The sequence below is a fragment of the Melospiza melodia genome, chromosome 1 (genome assembly GCF_035770615.1).
Source record: "Melospiza melodia melodia isolate bMelMel2 chromosome 1, bMelMel2.pri, whole genome shotgun sequence".
NCBI classification, from domain to species: Eukaryota; Metazoa; Chordata; class Aves; order Passeriformes; family Passerellidae; genus Melospiza; species Melospiza melodia.
Window position 1 is genome coordinate 168014910 of NC_086194.1, and position 18097 is coordinate 168033006.

Below are 18097 nucleotides of genomic sequence, written 5' to 3' on the forward strand. Positions count from 1 at the left end.
TCTCAGAGAAGGGAAAAACAGTGATGAGATGCTTTATAACATTAAAATAGCCATCAAGTCACCTAGGTTCCACTTCCAGTGCTGTGAGAACTTCCCCACTTTCTCAGACAATAAGATCTCTAAATAGCTTCCATTATGGACTCTGGAGAAATACAACGATTGTATCTTTCATTCTCTGAAAACATTCTCTTCTCTTGGAAGAGGCTTTGATGGAAGTGTGAAGTGGTCTCCTGACTATTTTCACCTTGCTTACATTCACTCTCCAGTTCTGCTGCTGACAGAGCTGCACGCTGGAAGTGGCAAGTTCACACAGGAACACCAACCAGCCACTTCAAAATATAAAAGCTTTTGAACAAACAAGGTTAGAAAGTTTTAACTCAGGTTTCTCAGGTACTCATAAATCAGAATAATGTTTCTGACTGCACAATGGAAATCCTTATCTTGTGCATAAAGTTAGGCCTTTGGTCGTAAATATGGCTCCACTGCCAAGCAAAGCACAGGATTCATTTCTGTTTCTCTACCTAGACCAGCAATCAATTTTTCTGGAAGACATTTCTTTATCATTCAAGGAAATAAATCCCACAAACACTGCAACAGGAGAAACAATGGCTGATGCAGCAAAGAATCTTTCTCTTTCATTCTCAGCAAAGGGAGCTGACACCTGCTGGATATTCCACATCCTCAAAGAATTTAGCACCACTAAACTTGCTGCTTTCTGTTGGTGCTGTGTTGCAGAGGCACCAGGCTGCCAAGTTTGCAAACTGGCAGGATAAATCCATTTTTTTCCTCTAAGGTCTAGTCCTATTACTTCTAATGTCATTGCCTTTGACTTTAATGCCAGGGATATTTTCCAATAAGTTTGAACACCCTATCAAATTAGACAGGAATAGAACCAAGCCTTTGCACTAAATACTACATAAAACTCCCTGAATTCCCCAGGGCTTTTGTTTCACTCAGGTGGTGAAAAGGCTTTTGCTGAAGGCACTATTTCAGCAATCGAAAGGAAGACAGAAATTAGCTCTGTTCTACCTGATTTCTTTCAGACATTAGGAAGTCCAGTTTTCCACCAGGAAGTCCCAGTTCAATAAAAGTCTTTACCAGCCGCAGATCTGCACTGTTACCTAGGAACAAATGGTATTTTATAAGATGCAATCCAACAGAAAAGTAACCAATATATAGTTAATTTAACACAACAACCTTGACACCATGGAGCTCTTGCTAAGTGCTGCTAAGAACATTATCACACCTCAGGATCATGCATTGAAACAGCAAGAGAACAGAAATTCCCACAGCCTGCCCAGGTGGGCTGGACCTCACCTGCTGCTGTGGGGACTGCATAAATAGTGGGTTAGAAAGGGCAAAGATCAGGTCCAGAATAAATCTGCCCTCTATTTGCTGAATAGCAGAAGTAAGACAAAAAGACAACAAGCCCAGGTGAGGCCCCCAGGGACACCTCAATACCTGTGCTGGGCTGTAGGGCTGTACCTTCAGATGCAGAGTGGCCCATCTCATGTATTCACAATTAGAGCTGGTGCTCAAATACTATCAGACTCCTAATATTTTGAGAACTGTCTCATTCTGTACTAGGAAATTCCAAAGTCTTCTGAAATTTTTGTGGGTAAAGAAGGTACCACTACCTAATGAGAAGGGCATTCCTGCTACTGAGATGCTAAATGGCAAACAGTCCTGGCACAAGCCAGTGTTTGTTTTTCTTTTTCTGTTTTTTTAAATATCAGAGCCTCTACCACTTTTTCTCTGTAGGTTCAGTGTTAACATCTACACCTTTGTAATTGATATTGATAATTTGCCAAGAAAAATTTTACATTTAACATAACTGTTTCCTGCTTAGAAAGCATATACATTAAAAACCCCAAGACCTGCTTCCTCTGCAGTGAAGAATGACTTTTATTCTCTCACTTTATAAAGTCAGCCTCTATCTAATCTATAACAGTGTTTTGGGGGTTTAAATAACATTTCCCTCCTGGGGACATGCTGCAAAACAATCAAGCATCTGTGGAAAGACAAGGAGTTACTGCAATGCACTCTTCCTGTTCACAGGAGGACTGATGTGCTTTGGTGTAGATTGCTGTTAAAAAAAAAACAAAACAACAAAAACCAAAAAACCAAAACACAACAACAGATAGCAGGACCCCATATATTAGCAGCAATATTTAATATCCTCATGGATTCTTTATTACAATGGACCAAATAGCATAATAAGGAATAAATACCTAGCTAATACAAATACTTAGATTCTCCATTCTTTAAAACTTGCTGAACATCTGTCCTTTTTCGTAATTTACACCAAAATGACTTACAAATAGCAATTCTTCCTGGCCTTACCATCCAATCCATGGACACAGACAACCAGGTGAATTCCATCTTCCAAATTTTCTTCCTCTTCCTCTGGTGGAAAATATGGGATATCAGAAGCTAGTACAGATAAGTCACTGTACAGAAATCCTTCAATCTTCATTTCTTTTTTAAATTTTTCTTTGGCCTGATAAAAACTGGAGAATACATTAGTTAATCACAATAGAACTGAGTGGTCAGCAACAAACCTTCAAACTAGAAATGAGGAGGCTTGTCTTTGCAAGAAATTATGTTTTCAACTTTCAAGTAGAGACCTGGATGCAATTCCTTATTTATTAGGACCGAGAGAAGTCAGAATGAAGGGAATAAACTCTGTTTCTTTGTAATTTGTCTACATAAAGGGAAAAACTAAAGTGCATTAGCAAGTCACAATTGCCAAAGGAATGAAAGAGTAGCAAAAAATAATATTCTGGTAGCTCATAAAATGAGACTTAGGTACAAAATTAACAATTTTGCCTCTTAACAATGTCATTGGCCTTATAGATACTGAAATGCAAAATGTATAATTTTTCTACCATCAGATGCACTTATAGTCAGGTAGAAGGTCCTTTCATTCTTCCTTACGCCAGAGTTAAGGGATGCACCTCATGTGGTAGATATTTTGGGGTTAATTTCATTTTAGATTATTTTGAAACAATTTAGTAGAATTTAGAAGAACATCTCAATGCTGAAATAATTAACACCTTTCCAACTAAAGGTCTAAAACTTGACACTCAATTCATCCTGAAGCATTCTGCTGCCTGAAGATGCCAAACTCTTCAACGGCTTTTTTACTCATTAAAACTTATCCAGATAATTTAGGAATCAATAGTCACAATGTAAGTGCAGAATTAAGTAGAAAACTGGGAAGGACAAGCTTTGGAGATATAACCTTTAAAGCTTGGGGATCTCTTAAGGCAACCTGATATAATCACAGAATCATTAAGATTGGAAAAGACCTCTAAGATACTCAAGTCCAATAATGAGCAATTACTTACAGCAGTCCAACTAATTTTAGGGGGACAGAAGAATTAAAAAAATAGCTTTTGGGCCACGAATCTGGAAGCCTTGAATTCATGTGGATGAATACATGCTCAAATGTTGTGTTTCACAATGAGGAAACAAATTCTGTGCTTAGATTTGTCAGGACTTAAGTATGGTGTATAAAACTTCAGGACTCTTTCAAAAGAATAAAAATAAAATCTTGGGTTGAAAATGAATGTACATGCAGACAGCCAAAATTTTGGGCAGCTGAATGGACTGAGAAATTTCAAAGCTACTGTTTTTCATCAACACAGAAGAGACACCCAACTACACTGGACAAATATAAGTGCTAGTGTGCCAATCTGTGAAACGGGCCCATGTGACGTCAAGGTCACAATGTGGCACTTTTGTATTGGGCAATGAAGCAAGAAACAAAAATAATGCCTCTTCTCCAGCTATCCGTGGCTTCAATTCTCCCATTCTTCCAGTTTGAGAAGGTGAAGTTGAGACAAATCAGCCAATCTGAATTCCCCATTTCATAGTTTAGCTACTGAATGGAATTATTTAAGCAGAGGAGTAAAACAGTCTGTGGCACTTCCACAGTGAACTATCAGGGATCGATACTCTGGTGTGCATAACCTTGATTTCAGGAAGGAGGATCAGCTCTCAAAGATTACTTAGATACCTAAATCCCACTGCTTTTCATGAGAATTAAAGACCTGTTGTCTCTGGCAGTCTCAGTTGCCCTGTGTTTTCATCCTTCCTGTCTATTTAGATTATTCATTCTATATGAACCATTTGTCTGTTTGGATTATTTATACTGAAATTCCTCAGGCAACTGTCTCAAATGCAAGCTTCCTGTATGCCTAGTGCATTAGGGTCCTGAACTGTGTCAGGTTCTCTCAGCATTACAGCCACATTAATGAAGTAATTAGTTATTCTTACTTCAGCATCCTTTCGTTGGTCTCTTCGTCCATCTCGTCTGAATTAGGACAGACGACTCCGAAGGAGCCCAGCGGCTGGCGCGTGATGGGGAACGCGGCCTGCTTTGCCGAGGAGCCCGCCATGGCAGGGGTCTCTTTGAGCACGGAAGAAAAGGGAAGACAGGTGGCTGTGCAAGAGATGGACATGTTAACCACATCAGCAGCCTTTCTGCTTTCCAGGGCCACTCCCTCTGTCGCGGCCAAAGGAAACCCGGTGCCGTTCGCTACAAGTTTATTCTCTTGGCTGTTGGGCTCCTGAGGACGTTCAGCCTGGTGGGCCCCTGATGCAGGGTCTGCTGAGGCAGGTGAGTCATTGAGCTCAATTTCTTGCAAGCCCTGCATTTCTGCACACACTGCTGGGCTCCCATCAGCGAGGGAGCTGCCACGTTCTCCTCGCAGTGAGCCAAATTCAGTGGAAGTGTCTGAAGGAGCTGTAACAGGATAGCAAAAATCTGGTACCACTTTTATGCTTTGTGAAAAACTCTCCTCTCCTGAAATTCTACTCTTGGAAGAGCCCTGTTGTACTTTTAAACTGTCCGGCTTAAGTTTATCCTTTGGATCCTCAATGCCTGTGTCAACCTTATCTATATTTTTGTCCAAGTAATTACAAGCCCTTGGTGTTTTTAAGCTGCACTCACCATTGCTCTCCAGTGACAGGCACTCAGAGACATTCACTTGGAGCTGCTTCGGACAGCTGGGTGGTCTTGTATTTTCCAAACTACAGCAAGTCTCTGGAAAACCTTTCTCCTCGTTCCCTTGTAACTCAGTGTTACTGCTACTGTGTTTGAGGAAGGGATTGGCATGTCTTCTGTGTTCTATTTGTCCACTTTCAGTGGTCATTTGACACTCAGAAAAGTCCATGATTATTTTTCCATCTTTATCGTCTGTTTCCATGCAGCTCCTTAAGTTGTGATCTGAATCTCCTGAGGTGGCTTCGCTGTGTTTTGATATATCCACCTCCTCCGGGGGCTCCTCTGGGCTGCTGATCTGAGGGGCAGAGACAGATTTGGTCAGCTTGGTAAGCTCCACTTCCCTCTCCTCTTCCTCAAAGGGCAAAGAGCTGATGGATGTGAGCGATGCCTGGATACCACTGGGCAAGCTGGTGTTGCTTTCCGTGTGGCCACCCTCCAGGGAGTTCCGGTGGATGGCGTGCCTCCGGACCAGGTGGTGCAGGATCTCTCGGTCACTGGGCAGCTCCAGGGCGCGGCTGCGAGCATCAGACCATGCCACCGAGCTGGGTTCACTCTCAATGCCTGAATCAGATATTATAGAGGAGGATCTTTTTATGACCCCTGACATCAGGGTAAATTCTTCACTCTCCTCACTTCTTGGCTCCTTTGTGGCTGATTTCACTTCACAGCTGTGGGAAGGCAAAGCTTTCAAAACAGGGAGATGAGCCTTGGTGTCTGCATCCTCTGGCTTTCCAAGACTGGTCAATTCATTCAGTGCAAGCTCAGATGAAGTGAAATTAGTTTCAGGATGACCAAATTCATCTAGTTCATGTATTTCAGTGCTGTCTTCCAAGCCATCAGTTCCACATGCTCCACACTCATGCTGAGCACTGACAATAAGTGTGGGCTCGCGTTTGTGAGAGTCCTTATTGCTGGGTTCTGTGTCTCCACAGGTAACATCTGCCCCGAGTCTATTACCTTTTAATAAAACTTCCTCGGATGTTTTAAGGTCTTCTGATATTTGTTCTGTATTGCCTGGCTCTGAGTCAGAAATAGTTTCCTCTCTTGAAACAAAAATATTTTCAGGTTTCCTTTGGCCTTCTTTGTTTATTGTACATACCTGAGATGGGGGGTGCTGGTTTAAACCCTTAGCAGCAGCTTCAGTACTGCTGTGTAGGCATGAGGGATTCCTGCTTATCCTGTCTGTGTGTATTACAGGAGTGTCTTTCTCAAAGTCTCCTTTCATTACTGCAGTGGCATCATCTGATGCACAGTCTTCATTTTCCAGTTTTACATCCACTTGAGTATTTTCAGGAACCTCAAAATCTGGGAAAACTTCCAAATTCTGATCTAAAGAAAGAAAAGAAAGAAAGAAAGAAAGAAAGAAAGAAAGAAAGAAAGAAAGAAAGAAAGAAAGAAAGAAAGAAAGAAAGAAAGAAAGAAAGAAAGTATTACCTGTAAGAGCATAATAAATCATCCCAAAGAATTGGGAGATTTTGAAAACGGATTTTAAACTCTAAAATATTATTCTATAATTTTACATTATAAAAATTATACATGCATTAAAGGCATATTACAAATGCACATCCCAGAGTGCATTTAAGAATTGCACTCATTGAACAACTATAGTTAGGCAAAAGAAGACAATATTAATAAAATACACTTTCCTCAGTATAGCTGTACCTATGCTTTTGGTTTTAAGACTGTAGGTAAGCAAAACAAAATGGACACTTCTTTGTATTCCTGGTGTCATTCAATATTGTTCATAGTATAGCTCTTACTTTGAATCAGTTTAGTACTCAGTTTAATAATTTAAATATCTTTAATGCGCATTGTCACAATTTAGGCAGTAGAAAAACTGTGGAAGAGTGAAGATTTTGTAACACAGACTATATTCACTAGACACCTATAGTATTAATACATATTGCTTTCTTGGTAATTTTAGAGGTTAAATGAAAAGAAAAGAGGTAGTAGGGCTATGAGGTTTCACTAAATAACTCTGGAACTAAAAAATTTCTTAATTAAAAATTTGGTTTTGGTACTCAAAGGGCAAAATATTTTTTGGAAGGCAATGCTGCTTTTCAGGGGTGTGGGGCTTTACACTGTAGTTGGGGGTTTTGTTCTGAGATTTCTTACCACTAGATGTCATAGTGGGGATATCAGTCTAGTGTTTTTCCTTTAAATTGGTACTATAGCAAGAATCCAACAGATCTGATTTTCTTTCTAGATTTTTCCTCCAGCTAATTTTAAAGAAAGCTTAATTTCAAGATGAAAAATGTGAAGGAAATACTCTACTGTTAGGGAATATACTAAAATTCAGCTGCATTATTTAGAGGGTCACACTCTTTTCCGAGTTCATAAGCCCAAGGGATGTGAGATCCCTTATCCAGAGCTGGGGAAGTGCCTCCCTCAGCTCAATCTGCTCATGAAGCTGTGCCCTGTGGAGTTTCACTCACCTTTGCAAGGCATGTCTGTGTACCTATCTTCAAAGATAACTGGGAGTGTGTTCCAGTCCCCGTCGATGTCCAGGCATTCCGCCGGCAGCGGGGGCATGCTGGTGAAATAATCCGAATTTCGAATTTCTGTAGAAATCTGTGCGTGGCTCTGGATCCTGGCAGCAAAATACAAAACAAATTGAGTGCTTCAGTATCTGTTGAGTCAATCTGTGCTGCTTCTAGTGTGCTGTTTCTACTGAGCTGTTTCTCCATTAGTCCTGCGAGCCCAGATATTCAGACTGAGGACAGAGTCAATGTGTTTAAAGAGAAGCAGTACTGCATGATGGGGGTACCCAGAACTCTTAGAAGGTTTCCATCTCTCAGTTAGAAATATCTAGAACTGGCTCAATCCCTTCTTGAAAAATCTCAGTGGTTTTGAAATTATTCCAGATCCCACTGTCCTATGACAGTGGGATCCTGCTAGCTGCCAAAACCCATTGCTGTCCTCCCAAGAGTCTCAGCTGCTGTCTGGGGCTGGATCCCTCAGCTGGTTTCTGGTCGGGAAATGAGGTCTGTCACTCTGGCTGTGGTGAGGGTTTCAAAACCCAGATGCAGGAAGCAATAATCCAAAATCTGGTTGAGCGGTACAGGGAGGAACAAAGCCAAGAACGATGCCTGGCAAGTCCTCTGTCTCACTTCTATCAGACCTCAGAGCACTCACAGAGAGCTGTCTCACACATGCACCAATCTGGAAGAGCTAAGGCAATCACTCAGCCACTGTCTCTTGTCAGAGTCACAGAATCATAGAAGGGTTTAGGGTTGAAAAAACCTTCAAGATTATTTAGTTATATCCCCCTTGGATGGGTAGGGGGACCTTCCACCAGACCAGTTTGCTCAACCTGGCCTTGAACAATTCCAGGGATGGGGCAGCCACAGAGTTTCTGAATAAACCATTCCAGTGCCCCACCACCTTCACAGTAAAGAATTTATACCTGATCTAAATCTACTCTCTTACAGCTAGAAGCCAATTCCCCTTGTCCTATTGCTATGTGTCCTTGTAAAAAGTCTCTCTCTGGCTTTTTTGTAGCCTGCAATCTGTTTCCATCATTTAGGCCATTCAAAATGTTAACTGGCTCTCCTCAGTGAATGTGACACTAAACTGGCAGGTGAATATGTGTTTGACTATAAAAAAAATCAATACAATAAATACAATAACTTTTATTTCTGATGGGCCTTCCTACTTAAATATCTGTCTCTAAAAATGTGGAAAACATGAAATACAGAGAGTAAGGCAAAAAGATTTTCATTGATGGTCAGCTGAAAGCAAATCTGTTCTTCATCTTAAAGCCATTATCCCTTGTCTGATTATTACCTACCCCTTGGAAAAAGATGAATAATTGATATTGAAGTGAGCAATGAGAAATGTTTTTGTCTGTAAAATCTGAGGGTTTGTGACCTCCTAGAGGCCTCCACCCTGTGCCACACTCAGCTTGCTGGGAATGGTGTGTCCTCTTCTGCCTAAGCTGTCAAATGCTGTCAGGCACAGACGTGCACAGCTTCACACAAACCCACAACAGCATGTGAGGCAAAAACCAGCTCCTGTCTGGTAAGGAGGAAAATAAAATGGGGAGAGGTGGTTGTACAGAAACTGGCACACTGAGCACTCATCTGAGCTGGTGACCTTGTGAACACAACCAATAATCCCTACTACTACACCCAATATCAATAACACTCTGACAGCCAAGAAGCTGTTTTTCCATTTACATAATCTAGCATATTCAGGAAGAAAACTTGGCTCTACCATGAAGCCTGCATAGACCAATTTTAATTAATAATTGGTTTACTTTTTTTTTTTTTTTTTAGTTACTCTTCTTGATAACCACTGAGAAAAACATGATATGAGAAATAGAAGCACTTCATGCAATTAGGCTTTCCCCAGTGCAGAATTATGTTTGTTTGAACAGGGCCATGAATGTGTGTGTCCTCACCCCAGGATCTTGAAATGGAGTTTTCCTTGTACTCAGCTCCCTAAAATCCTGACATGGGAGAACCAAATGAACACAGCTGGGACGCTGCAGCTATGGTGCTGCTCTAATTTGGCAGAACAAGGCAGCCTTGTACAACCCATCCATTAATGAAGTCAGGGCCCTTTCCATCAACACTGAATCAGCCTTAATGTCCCCAATGGCAGCTCTGAAAAAAGCAATTTTCCCCTCTGCACTAGGTCAGAGGCAAATGCCTCACTTAAAAATCATCATGGTGACAGGACCTGATGTCATGGCCTTTCAGCCCCTTCTAAAGGATGGGTTTCACACTGGTAATGTTGTGATCTGCCCATGGTGACAAATAGTCTGGATAACCTTCATTTCTCAGAAATTCAAATCTAAGCATCCTTCTTTGAACTCTGCCTTCAGGGGTCAGGTCCTGAGCATCATCCAAGTCCTCCACTTGGGTTCATGGGCTAAAACCAAGGGCAGGATTTGCCCTGGCATAACTTTAAGACTGGTTTCTCACTCTTAACAATTTGGTTACAAGCAGAAATTGTCCAGCAGAAAGAAATATTCACCTTGTAATGGCTTGGGGTGGTAAAAAGCAAATTTGTAAATGTTAAGATTTGTTGCTTTTCAACAGGTATTACCCACTAGAAGGACTAGTGCTGGATCTGGTGCATTTGATTTAGGAAGTTAATTGAAGACTAATATATATATATATATATATATATATATATATACACACACACACATACAGATATACATATACATATATATATCTATGTAGCTAGAAATTAAAATTAATTATTTCTGGGGCCAGCCTGATCAGTCGCTTTTGAAACTCATTTCAATGGGTTTACAATATGGAGCTAAAACAGATCCAATGACCTCTCTCAAACCAAATTCCTTCACACTCTACAGAAAAAGATCTTGTTCTTGACTGCAAAATATTTTAAAGTAAATTTTTAATAATTCCAGAGATAGGGGAGTGTTGATGGTTTACTTACAGGCCTTCCTGGAACATGAGCACAGCAGGTTTCTGGTGCTCAGTGTAGAAGAAGGCTTCTGAGAATCTTCTCACCTGAGAGAGAGATGCACAAATTAAACCTAAGATCTGCTGAAAGGTGACAAGTGCCATCAGTCTAAGAGCACAGCACTGACTGCCAGGACCAGATTCATTAGTGCTGACATTAAAAAAGAGTTGAATTCTGCTTCATTTTCCCAGCCCAGCACAAAGCAGCTGTTATTGTAGCATATTTTGCTGAAGGGTAAGACTCCCTCGACAATAAATCAAAGTTTGGTTATCAGCATCTTCTAACTACTTTTCTTAAAGCTGTCAAATTTACCATTTTCACCTGTGTTGTTAAAGTTGGGAAGATTTATTCCTTTCCCACTGTGCAAAAGCAGTGGTGGAGTGATGTATTAAATTAGAAAAATTCGTAATTTATCATCTCTTCTATGGGAACATCCACAGTGACTCTCAAACTACCACAACAGCAAAGGAAGTCTTACATGTCAGCCCAGAGGAGAATGAGCCCTATCACAGTAGAAACACACCTGCCTATGTCATGATGCTCACAAACTGAGAGCTCTTCAAATCCCTTCATGGGTATTAGGTATGTTCAGTGTTGGACAATCAATTACAAAAGAGCCATGGATCTGAAGTGGCAGGCAGAGCACAGAGTGTGAAATAAGCTATTAAAAATTCAGGGCTGTCATCTGCCCTGGAATAAGCTTTGAGTTTAAATGAATCAAGCATAATATGCAATCAAATGTACTGAGCTGTTAAACTGCAGCCCATACATTCCTAATAATAATTGTAAAAGTGACCTCTGTTACAGGGACAGAAAATGGCAGTGGAAAGCATATGTCAGAGCGTCTCAGCATTTCCCTAAATCCCAGCTGTACTTCAGCAAATGGCCTTACTAAACAAAGGATGAGCACTCCTTCAAAAAGACTGTGTCTTAACAGTAGGACTTTCCATTTAGGGCTCTCAAACCATTCTACAGAGGTGAAAAAGTGTAATTACACACAGTTTATATGGGGAGGAACCAGAGCATACAAAGTTATGTAATTTGACAAAGGTCAAGAACCGAGTTGGCATCAGTCAAGGCTGGAACAACCCAGGGGCTGAGATTCACCTTGCTGGAGCTGGGAACACACCAAGTTGGGTTCTTTGACTGAAAACTACCCAGGTCCCCTCAGAGTCAAGGGAGACCTCACAGAATAACCAGAGGAGTTTCAGCACCAGGCACTCAGCCACCTCCACCTGAATTTTATGCCCCATTTTTGTGAGCTCCAGAGGAGATTGTTCTGGTCACTCTGACCTCCACTGACTGACAGGAGCAGAGCATGAGCTGAGGTGTCAATATCTTCCCTGCACACTCCTCATGCCTGCAAGGTGAATCCTGCCCTTTCCTCCACTGTCCCTGCTCTGATGATTAGATCAGACTTTGAGTTCAGCTCAGGTGATGTGCTGAGCTGGTGTCTGGTCAATAACCAAGAACGTCCTGATGGAAGACAGAACACTTGCTGAACTAATCAGATAAGCAGATCTGACAATGTTTGCTAAAATGACAAGTGGTTTTGTGCCTTCTTTATTACCAAGTACAAGAAGCAATTTCAACATCAACAATATTAATATTTTGCTGTATGCACTTCATTGTGAGAAAGGCAAATAGCTATATATATATCAGGGAAGAAAACAAATCTATATTCCTTCTGGTAGTTTTGTGAAACCACTTAAAATGAAATAGTATTTTTTTTTGTCACTGTGATGTTTGGGTTTTTTTTTAAAATCAAATGTTTATGATTTATGGATATAAGGACATATACCCCTTCCCACACATTTGCTGTTCTGTGTCTAATCCTGGTGTTCAAAGTTACTCATTTTATGTAGGATTCTGGGTCACACAAACTCAACCATCTTCATTCCAGAAACTGAAATCTGTAATTTCAAATCCTGGGTTTCACCTCTTCTTCCCCTCCTCTTCAACTCTTGTTGTGCTCACCCCATATCATGTAAATAATCATAGAGGCAGAATTGGATTGGAAATATGCATCCAAATAAACCTCTAATGTTTATCAAGATGTGACCATTACTGCACTTGCTTTTAACTTTTTAAGATTACCCTTAGCATGTGATGTTCCTGAGTCAGATAAGCTGTGACTTCTGGATGGAGCGTGGCCACCTCTAGGAACTGGGTCCACAGGGCCAGGAGGTGAGAGCAAAGCCAGGCAAGGTCCTTGCTTATCTTCTCTGCTATGTTCTCTGGATTGTTCAGCAGCTGAAGGACAGAAAGGAAATTATGAGATCAAAGATGTTATGGAAAAGAATCAGTTAGTATATCAGATTAAGTCCCTTTAGGAACAAAAGCAACAAGAAAAATTTCTCTTGATTTAGCGATATTATTACTAAAGCTACCAATTTCAGTTATTTTACCCTAAATAAAGCTGGTGAGACATTTTCTTTTTCTCTTTAAAATCACATATTTTACTGCAAATGGTCTCAGCTATACAGTCAGAGAGCAAGAAGCGGGAATTTTTTGCAGACACTTTACTGCAGGTGTAGTAACTGGGGAAAAAAAAACCTAAAATGTGTGGGTTCCAAATTATCCACCAGATGGTGCTGAATGCTCTGAAATAATAAACCATGGCCAGACTCTGTTAGCAAAGGAGCCCCGTCAGCCACGTCACATTAGAATACAGATGGGTGATTGTGGGGGAACATAACAAGAAACCTCAAACCAAAGCACTGTGTCCTCAACACATAATGCAAACAGACATTTCAGAGTGTGCTGTTGCCCATGTCCCACACTAGAACATTCCGGGTCTCTGTGTGCCCTCAGCTCTGTGCTAAAGCACTGCAAGAAAGCAAAGTCTCTGCACGCCAAACTTCCTCATTTCACAATTTCAGAGAATCATAGAAACGTAGAATAGGTTGGGCTAAAGATCTTCTTCCAGCTCCTTGCCATGTGCAGAGACACCTTCCACTATCCCAGGCTGCTCAGAGCCCCATCCAGCCTGGCCTTTGACACTTCCATGGATGGGGCAGCCACAACCTCTCTGGGCAAACTGTGCCAGTGTCTCAGCACTCTCACAATAAAGGATTTCTTCCTTATATCTAATCTAAACCTGCCCTCTGTCAGTTTAACACCATGCCCACTTGTCCTAGCACTATATGTCCTTGTAAAACATCCCTTTCCAGCTTTCCTGTAGCCTTTTTAGGTAATAGAAGGTGTTAAATTCTCTCCCTGGATTCTTCTCCAGGCTGAACAAACCAAGCTCTCTTAACTTGTCAGATTGTTAATTTCTTTAATGAGAGACAGACATTACATTTTACCTCCATATTATTCACTGGGGTTTTGGTTGTGTTTTTTTTGTTTGTTTTGTTTTTTGAGGCTTTTTTGTTTTGTTTTGTTTTGGGTTTTTTTTGTTTGGTTTTTTTGTTGTTGTTGTTGTTGGTTTTGTTTTTTGGTTGGTTTTTTTGTTTTTTTGTTTTTTTTTTTGTTTTTTTTTTGTGGTTAGGACTGCACTCTAGCTGAAAGCTTGCTTATTTTTCACATTTTATTATGCAGGTAGTTTCCAGGTTGGTGACACTGCAAACTAAACCATGATTAAAAACAAATTGTCTGTGTGCGAGAGCAGCAGAGAAAAACTGTGTGTGCATAGAACAGATATTGTCACTGTGTTTACATTGTTTGCATGCTTCCCTATTTTAATGACTTGTCCAAAATGGCAAAAGCTCCAGGACCCATTCTGGTATGGGAAAAGTCAGGCGGATACTGGGAAACAAAAGATCCTACTCAAACATTTCTCTTTGCAGAGTCAGGGTACTACTTTGTTTATGGCATCCAATTTTATGGGCTGTATGTCAATGTTAATTTTTTATTTGTTAAGTCAGTAAGGTGTTTCTTACATCATAAACTGAAAGCTCAGTCTTCAAGCAAAATGTATTATTAATGTAAGTCATCTTAGGAATAGGTGTGTGATTGTGATTTGTCCAGTTTACTGATATCAAATGTTTGAGTTTGTCAGGAAGGAAGGAAGGAAGGAAGTGGCGGAAGGAAGGAAGTGGCGGAAGGAAGTGGCGGAAGTGGCGGAAGTGGCGGAAGTGGCGGAAGTGGCGGAAGTGGCGGAAGTGGCGGAAGTGGCGGAAGTGGCGGAAGGAAGGAAGGAAGGAAGGAAGGAAGGAAGGAAGGAAGGAAGGAAGGAAGGAAGGAAGGAAGGAAGGAAGGAAGGAAGGAAGGAAGGAAGGAAGGAAGTGGCGGAAGGAAGGAAGTGGCGGAAGGAAGGAAGTGGCGGAAGGAAGGAAGTGGCGGAAGGAAGTGGCGGAAGGAAGTGGCGGAAGGAAGTGGCGGAAGGAAGTGGCGGAAGGAAGTGGCGGAAGGAAGGAAGGAAGGAAGGAAGTGGCGGAAGGAAGGAAGGAAGTGGCGGAAGGAAGGAAGTGGCGGAAGGAAGGAAGTGGCGGAAGGAAGTGGCGGAAGGAAGTGGCGGAAGGAAGTGGCGGAAGGAAGTGGCGGAAGGAAGTGGCGGAAGGAAGTGGCGGAAGGAAGGAAGGAAGGAAGGAAGGAAGGAAGGAAGGAAGGAAGGAAGGAAGGAAGGAAGGAAGGAAGGAAGGAAGGAAGGAAGGAAGGAAGGAAGGAAGGAAGGAAGGAAGGAAGGAAGGAAGGAAGGAAGGAAGGAAGGAAGGAAGGAAGGAAGGAAGGAAGGAAGGAAGGAAGGAAGGAAGGAAGGAAGGAAGTGGCGGAAGGAAGGAAGGAAGTGGTGGAAGGAAAGAAGTGGCGGAAGGAAGGAAGTGGCGGAAGTGGCGGAAGTGGCGGAAGTGGGGGAAAGAAGGAAGGAAGTGTCGGAAGGAAGGAAGTGTCGGAAGGAAGGAAGTGTCGGAAGGAAGGAAGGAAGGAAGTGTCGGAAGGAAGGAAGTGTCGGAAGGAAGTGTCGGAAGGAAGTGTCGGAAGGAAGGAAGGAAGGAAGGAAGGAAGGAAGGAAGGAAGGAAGGAAGGAAGGAAGGAAGGAAGGAAGGAAGGAAGGAAGGAAGGAAGGAAGGAAGGAAGGAAGGAAGGAAGGAAGGAAGGAAGGAAGGAAGGAAGGAAGGAAGGAAGGAAGGAAGGAAGGAAGGAAGGAAGGAAGGAAGGAAGGAAGGAAGGAAGGAAGGAAGGAAGGAAGTGTCGGAAGGAAGGAAGTGTCGGAAGGAAGGAAGGAAGGAAGTGTCGGAAGGAAGGAAGTGTCGGAAGGAAGGAAGGAAGGAAGGAAGTGTCGGAAGGAAGGAAGTGTCGGAAGGAAGTGTCGGAAGGAAGGAAGGAAGGAAGGAAGTGTCGGAAGGAAGGAAGTGTCGGAAGGAAGGAAGTGTCGGAAGGAAGTGTCGGAAGGAAGTGTCGGAAGGAAGTGTCGGAAGGAAGGAAGGAAGGAAGGAAGGAAGGAAGGAAGGAAGGAAGGAAGGAAGGAAGGAAGGAAGGAAGGAAGGAAGGAAGGAAGGAAGTGTCGGAAGGAAGGAAGGAAGGAAGTGTCGGAAGGAAGTGTCGGAAGGAAGTGTCGGAAGGAAGTGTCGGAAGGAAGTGTCGGAAGGAAGTGTCGGAAGGAAGTGTCGGAAGGAAGTGTCGGAAGGAAGGAAGGAAGGAAGGAAGGAAGGAAGGAAGGAAGGAAGGAAGGAAGGAAGGAAGGAAGGAAGGAAGGAAGGAAGGAAGGAAGGAAGGAAGGAAGGAAGGAAGGAAGGAAGGAAGGAAGGAAGGAAGGAAGGAAGGAAGGAAGGAAGGAAGGAAGGAAGGAAGGAAGGAAGGAAGGAAGGAAGGAAGGAAGGAAGGAAGGAAGGAAGGAAGGAAGGAAGGAAGGAAGGAAGGAAGGAAGGAAGGAAGGAAGGAAGGAAGGAAGGAAGGAAGGAAGGAAGGAAGGAAGGAAGGAAGGAAGGAAGGAAGGAAGGAAGGAAGGAAGGAAGGAAGGAAGGAAGGAAGGAAGGAAGGAAGGAAGGAAGGAAGGAATTTCTAATTGTGTCTTACTGCACTAAAATTTAGTCCAAAGGAGACTCTAGACTGTGTTGTCTGTCCCATAACCTTACAACTTCTAAGTCTAGTAGAGATGAGTCAGTAAGTTATGCTCCTCTAAATCAATTTTATGTGAAATCAGATTTCCTTCACAGTATCCAAGTCAGGACTTAAAACGAATAAATTTATCATTTGAAGCAGTTTTAAAACCATGTCTGACAAACCTTTGGTCACAATTTAGTAAATGGACTTCTCATTTGGTTTAGACTCATCTTTCCTCTATTAATTGTTATCAAATTCACTTTCCCAGGGAAATGGTGGAATCACTAACCCTGGAATTGTTCAAAAAATGGGCAGGTGGCACATTATTTATATGGTTTACTGGGCATGGTGATATTGGGTCAAAGGATGGACTTGATGATCTTGGAGGTCTTTTCCAAACCTAATGATTCTATGATCCTATGATAAATAAAATATATGAAATCTCTGATTTTTCCAGTGATCAGATGGCACTTGCATTTCTTTCTGGCATTATTGATGACTTGTCTTTGTCTCACTTGAAATAAACTTGGCAGGAGCAAGTTCAAGAGTGTAGTTCAGTCACTTCTGTGCCAAAATCAGTTTTTTCCTCCCATGATCCTCCAAATACATTTAGGTATTTGTATTTGAAAATATATGGTTGAGCAACTTGCCAAAGTACTTTTTCTCCTGTCAGCAGAAAACCTATAATTGCAACCTACCCCAAATATCTTTTTGTCATACTGATACTCAGGGTAGGCTCACTGAAGCATGCTAGAATAATCCAGCTGGTGTCTTGTTAACAGTGACAGGAACACCTTATAAGCAACTAATCAAAGTTATGCAAAGTAGTTGGTGGAAGAGAAACAGTAAACAAACTTTCTGATGGCACCAAATTCCCTTTTTTCCTGCTCTTATATATTTCTGGGCTGTCTCAGTGCACTTGAAAAATGGACTTGAAAAACCTATGGGCAGGTTCTGATGAAGGAAATACCTGCAGCTCCACACAAAGCTGGGATACTGTCTCTTCCACAGATAGCTCCTCTGGGGAGAAAACACAAAGAAAGACATCAGGTTTGAGAACAGTGGATGTGAAATATTAATCCTCTGCTGTTTATTCATGAGAGAAGTCAGCCATTTGGTATTCTTCCTGATAGACAAGTTTCTGTTTGGGTGTGGGCACTCCATAACCCACTTTGTACTCCTGCAGGTGCAACTTCTGCTTGTGCAATCTGGACCACTAAACCAGCAGAAAATGTTAGGGTTTTGGTGACAAAGACAGCAGAATTTGACTCTTTGTTGACTCTCTTGTACTAGAAGTTTGATTTTTAGCCTTTTATTTATGGCCAACTGTAGAACTGAATAGAGAGTCTGAAGAAATGATGAGCAAGGAATGGTTGTCCCTGGTGTGCTACAGAGGGCTGTGTATCAACATCAAATTCCTGACCAGTAAAATATTGGGCATCTCTGTACTGCCTTGTGAAGTTGGAATTACCTCACCACTGCAAGCAGCAGTGTTTTGATTTAGTCCTGAGAGAATCCAGCACAGGGACACTCTGCTTTAAATGCACCACAATCTATCAGGAAAAGGAGGACATCAATCAATTCTCCAGCTTCAGCAGCCTCATTTTGCAATGCAGAACTTTCCAATGGTGTCCATAAAGAAACAAAGCAGGAACAAAGCAA

General features: G+C 41.9%; 1 protein-coding gene across 4 annotated transcripts in view; it reads right to left on the reverse strand.

The window, feature by feature from the left end:
• Positions 1–18097, reverse strand: part of FAM135B (family with sequence similarity 135 member B) — a 206120-nt gene that overhangs the window by 18378 nt on the left and 169645 nt on the right. For 2 of the 4 annotated variants that reach the window (XR_010030331.1, XM_063174573.1), the window contains exons 9-15: positions 17406–17455; positions 12548–12703; positions 10424–10497; positions 7447–7601; positions 4282–6340; positions 2344–2510; positions 1030–1121 (exon numbers count right to left, since the gene is read on the reverse strand). Coding sequence is in view for 3 of the 4 variants with exons in the window: in XM_063174573.1 (XP_063030643.1) it covers positions 1030–1121; positions 2344–2510; positions 4282–6340; positions 7447–7601; positions 10424–10497; positions 12548–12703; positions 17406–17455 (2753 nt within the window). In the remaining variant the exon portion in view is untranslated. The remainder of the gene's footprint in view (positions 1–1029; positions 1122–2343; positions 2511–4281; positions 6341–7446; positions 7602–10423; positions 10498–12547; positions 12704–17405; positions 17456–18097) is intronic. The other 2 variants (XM_063174595.1, XM_063174586.1) reach the window with 2 other exon arrangements.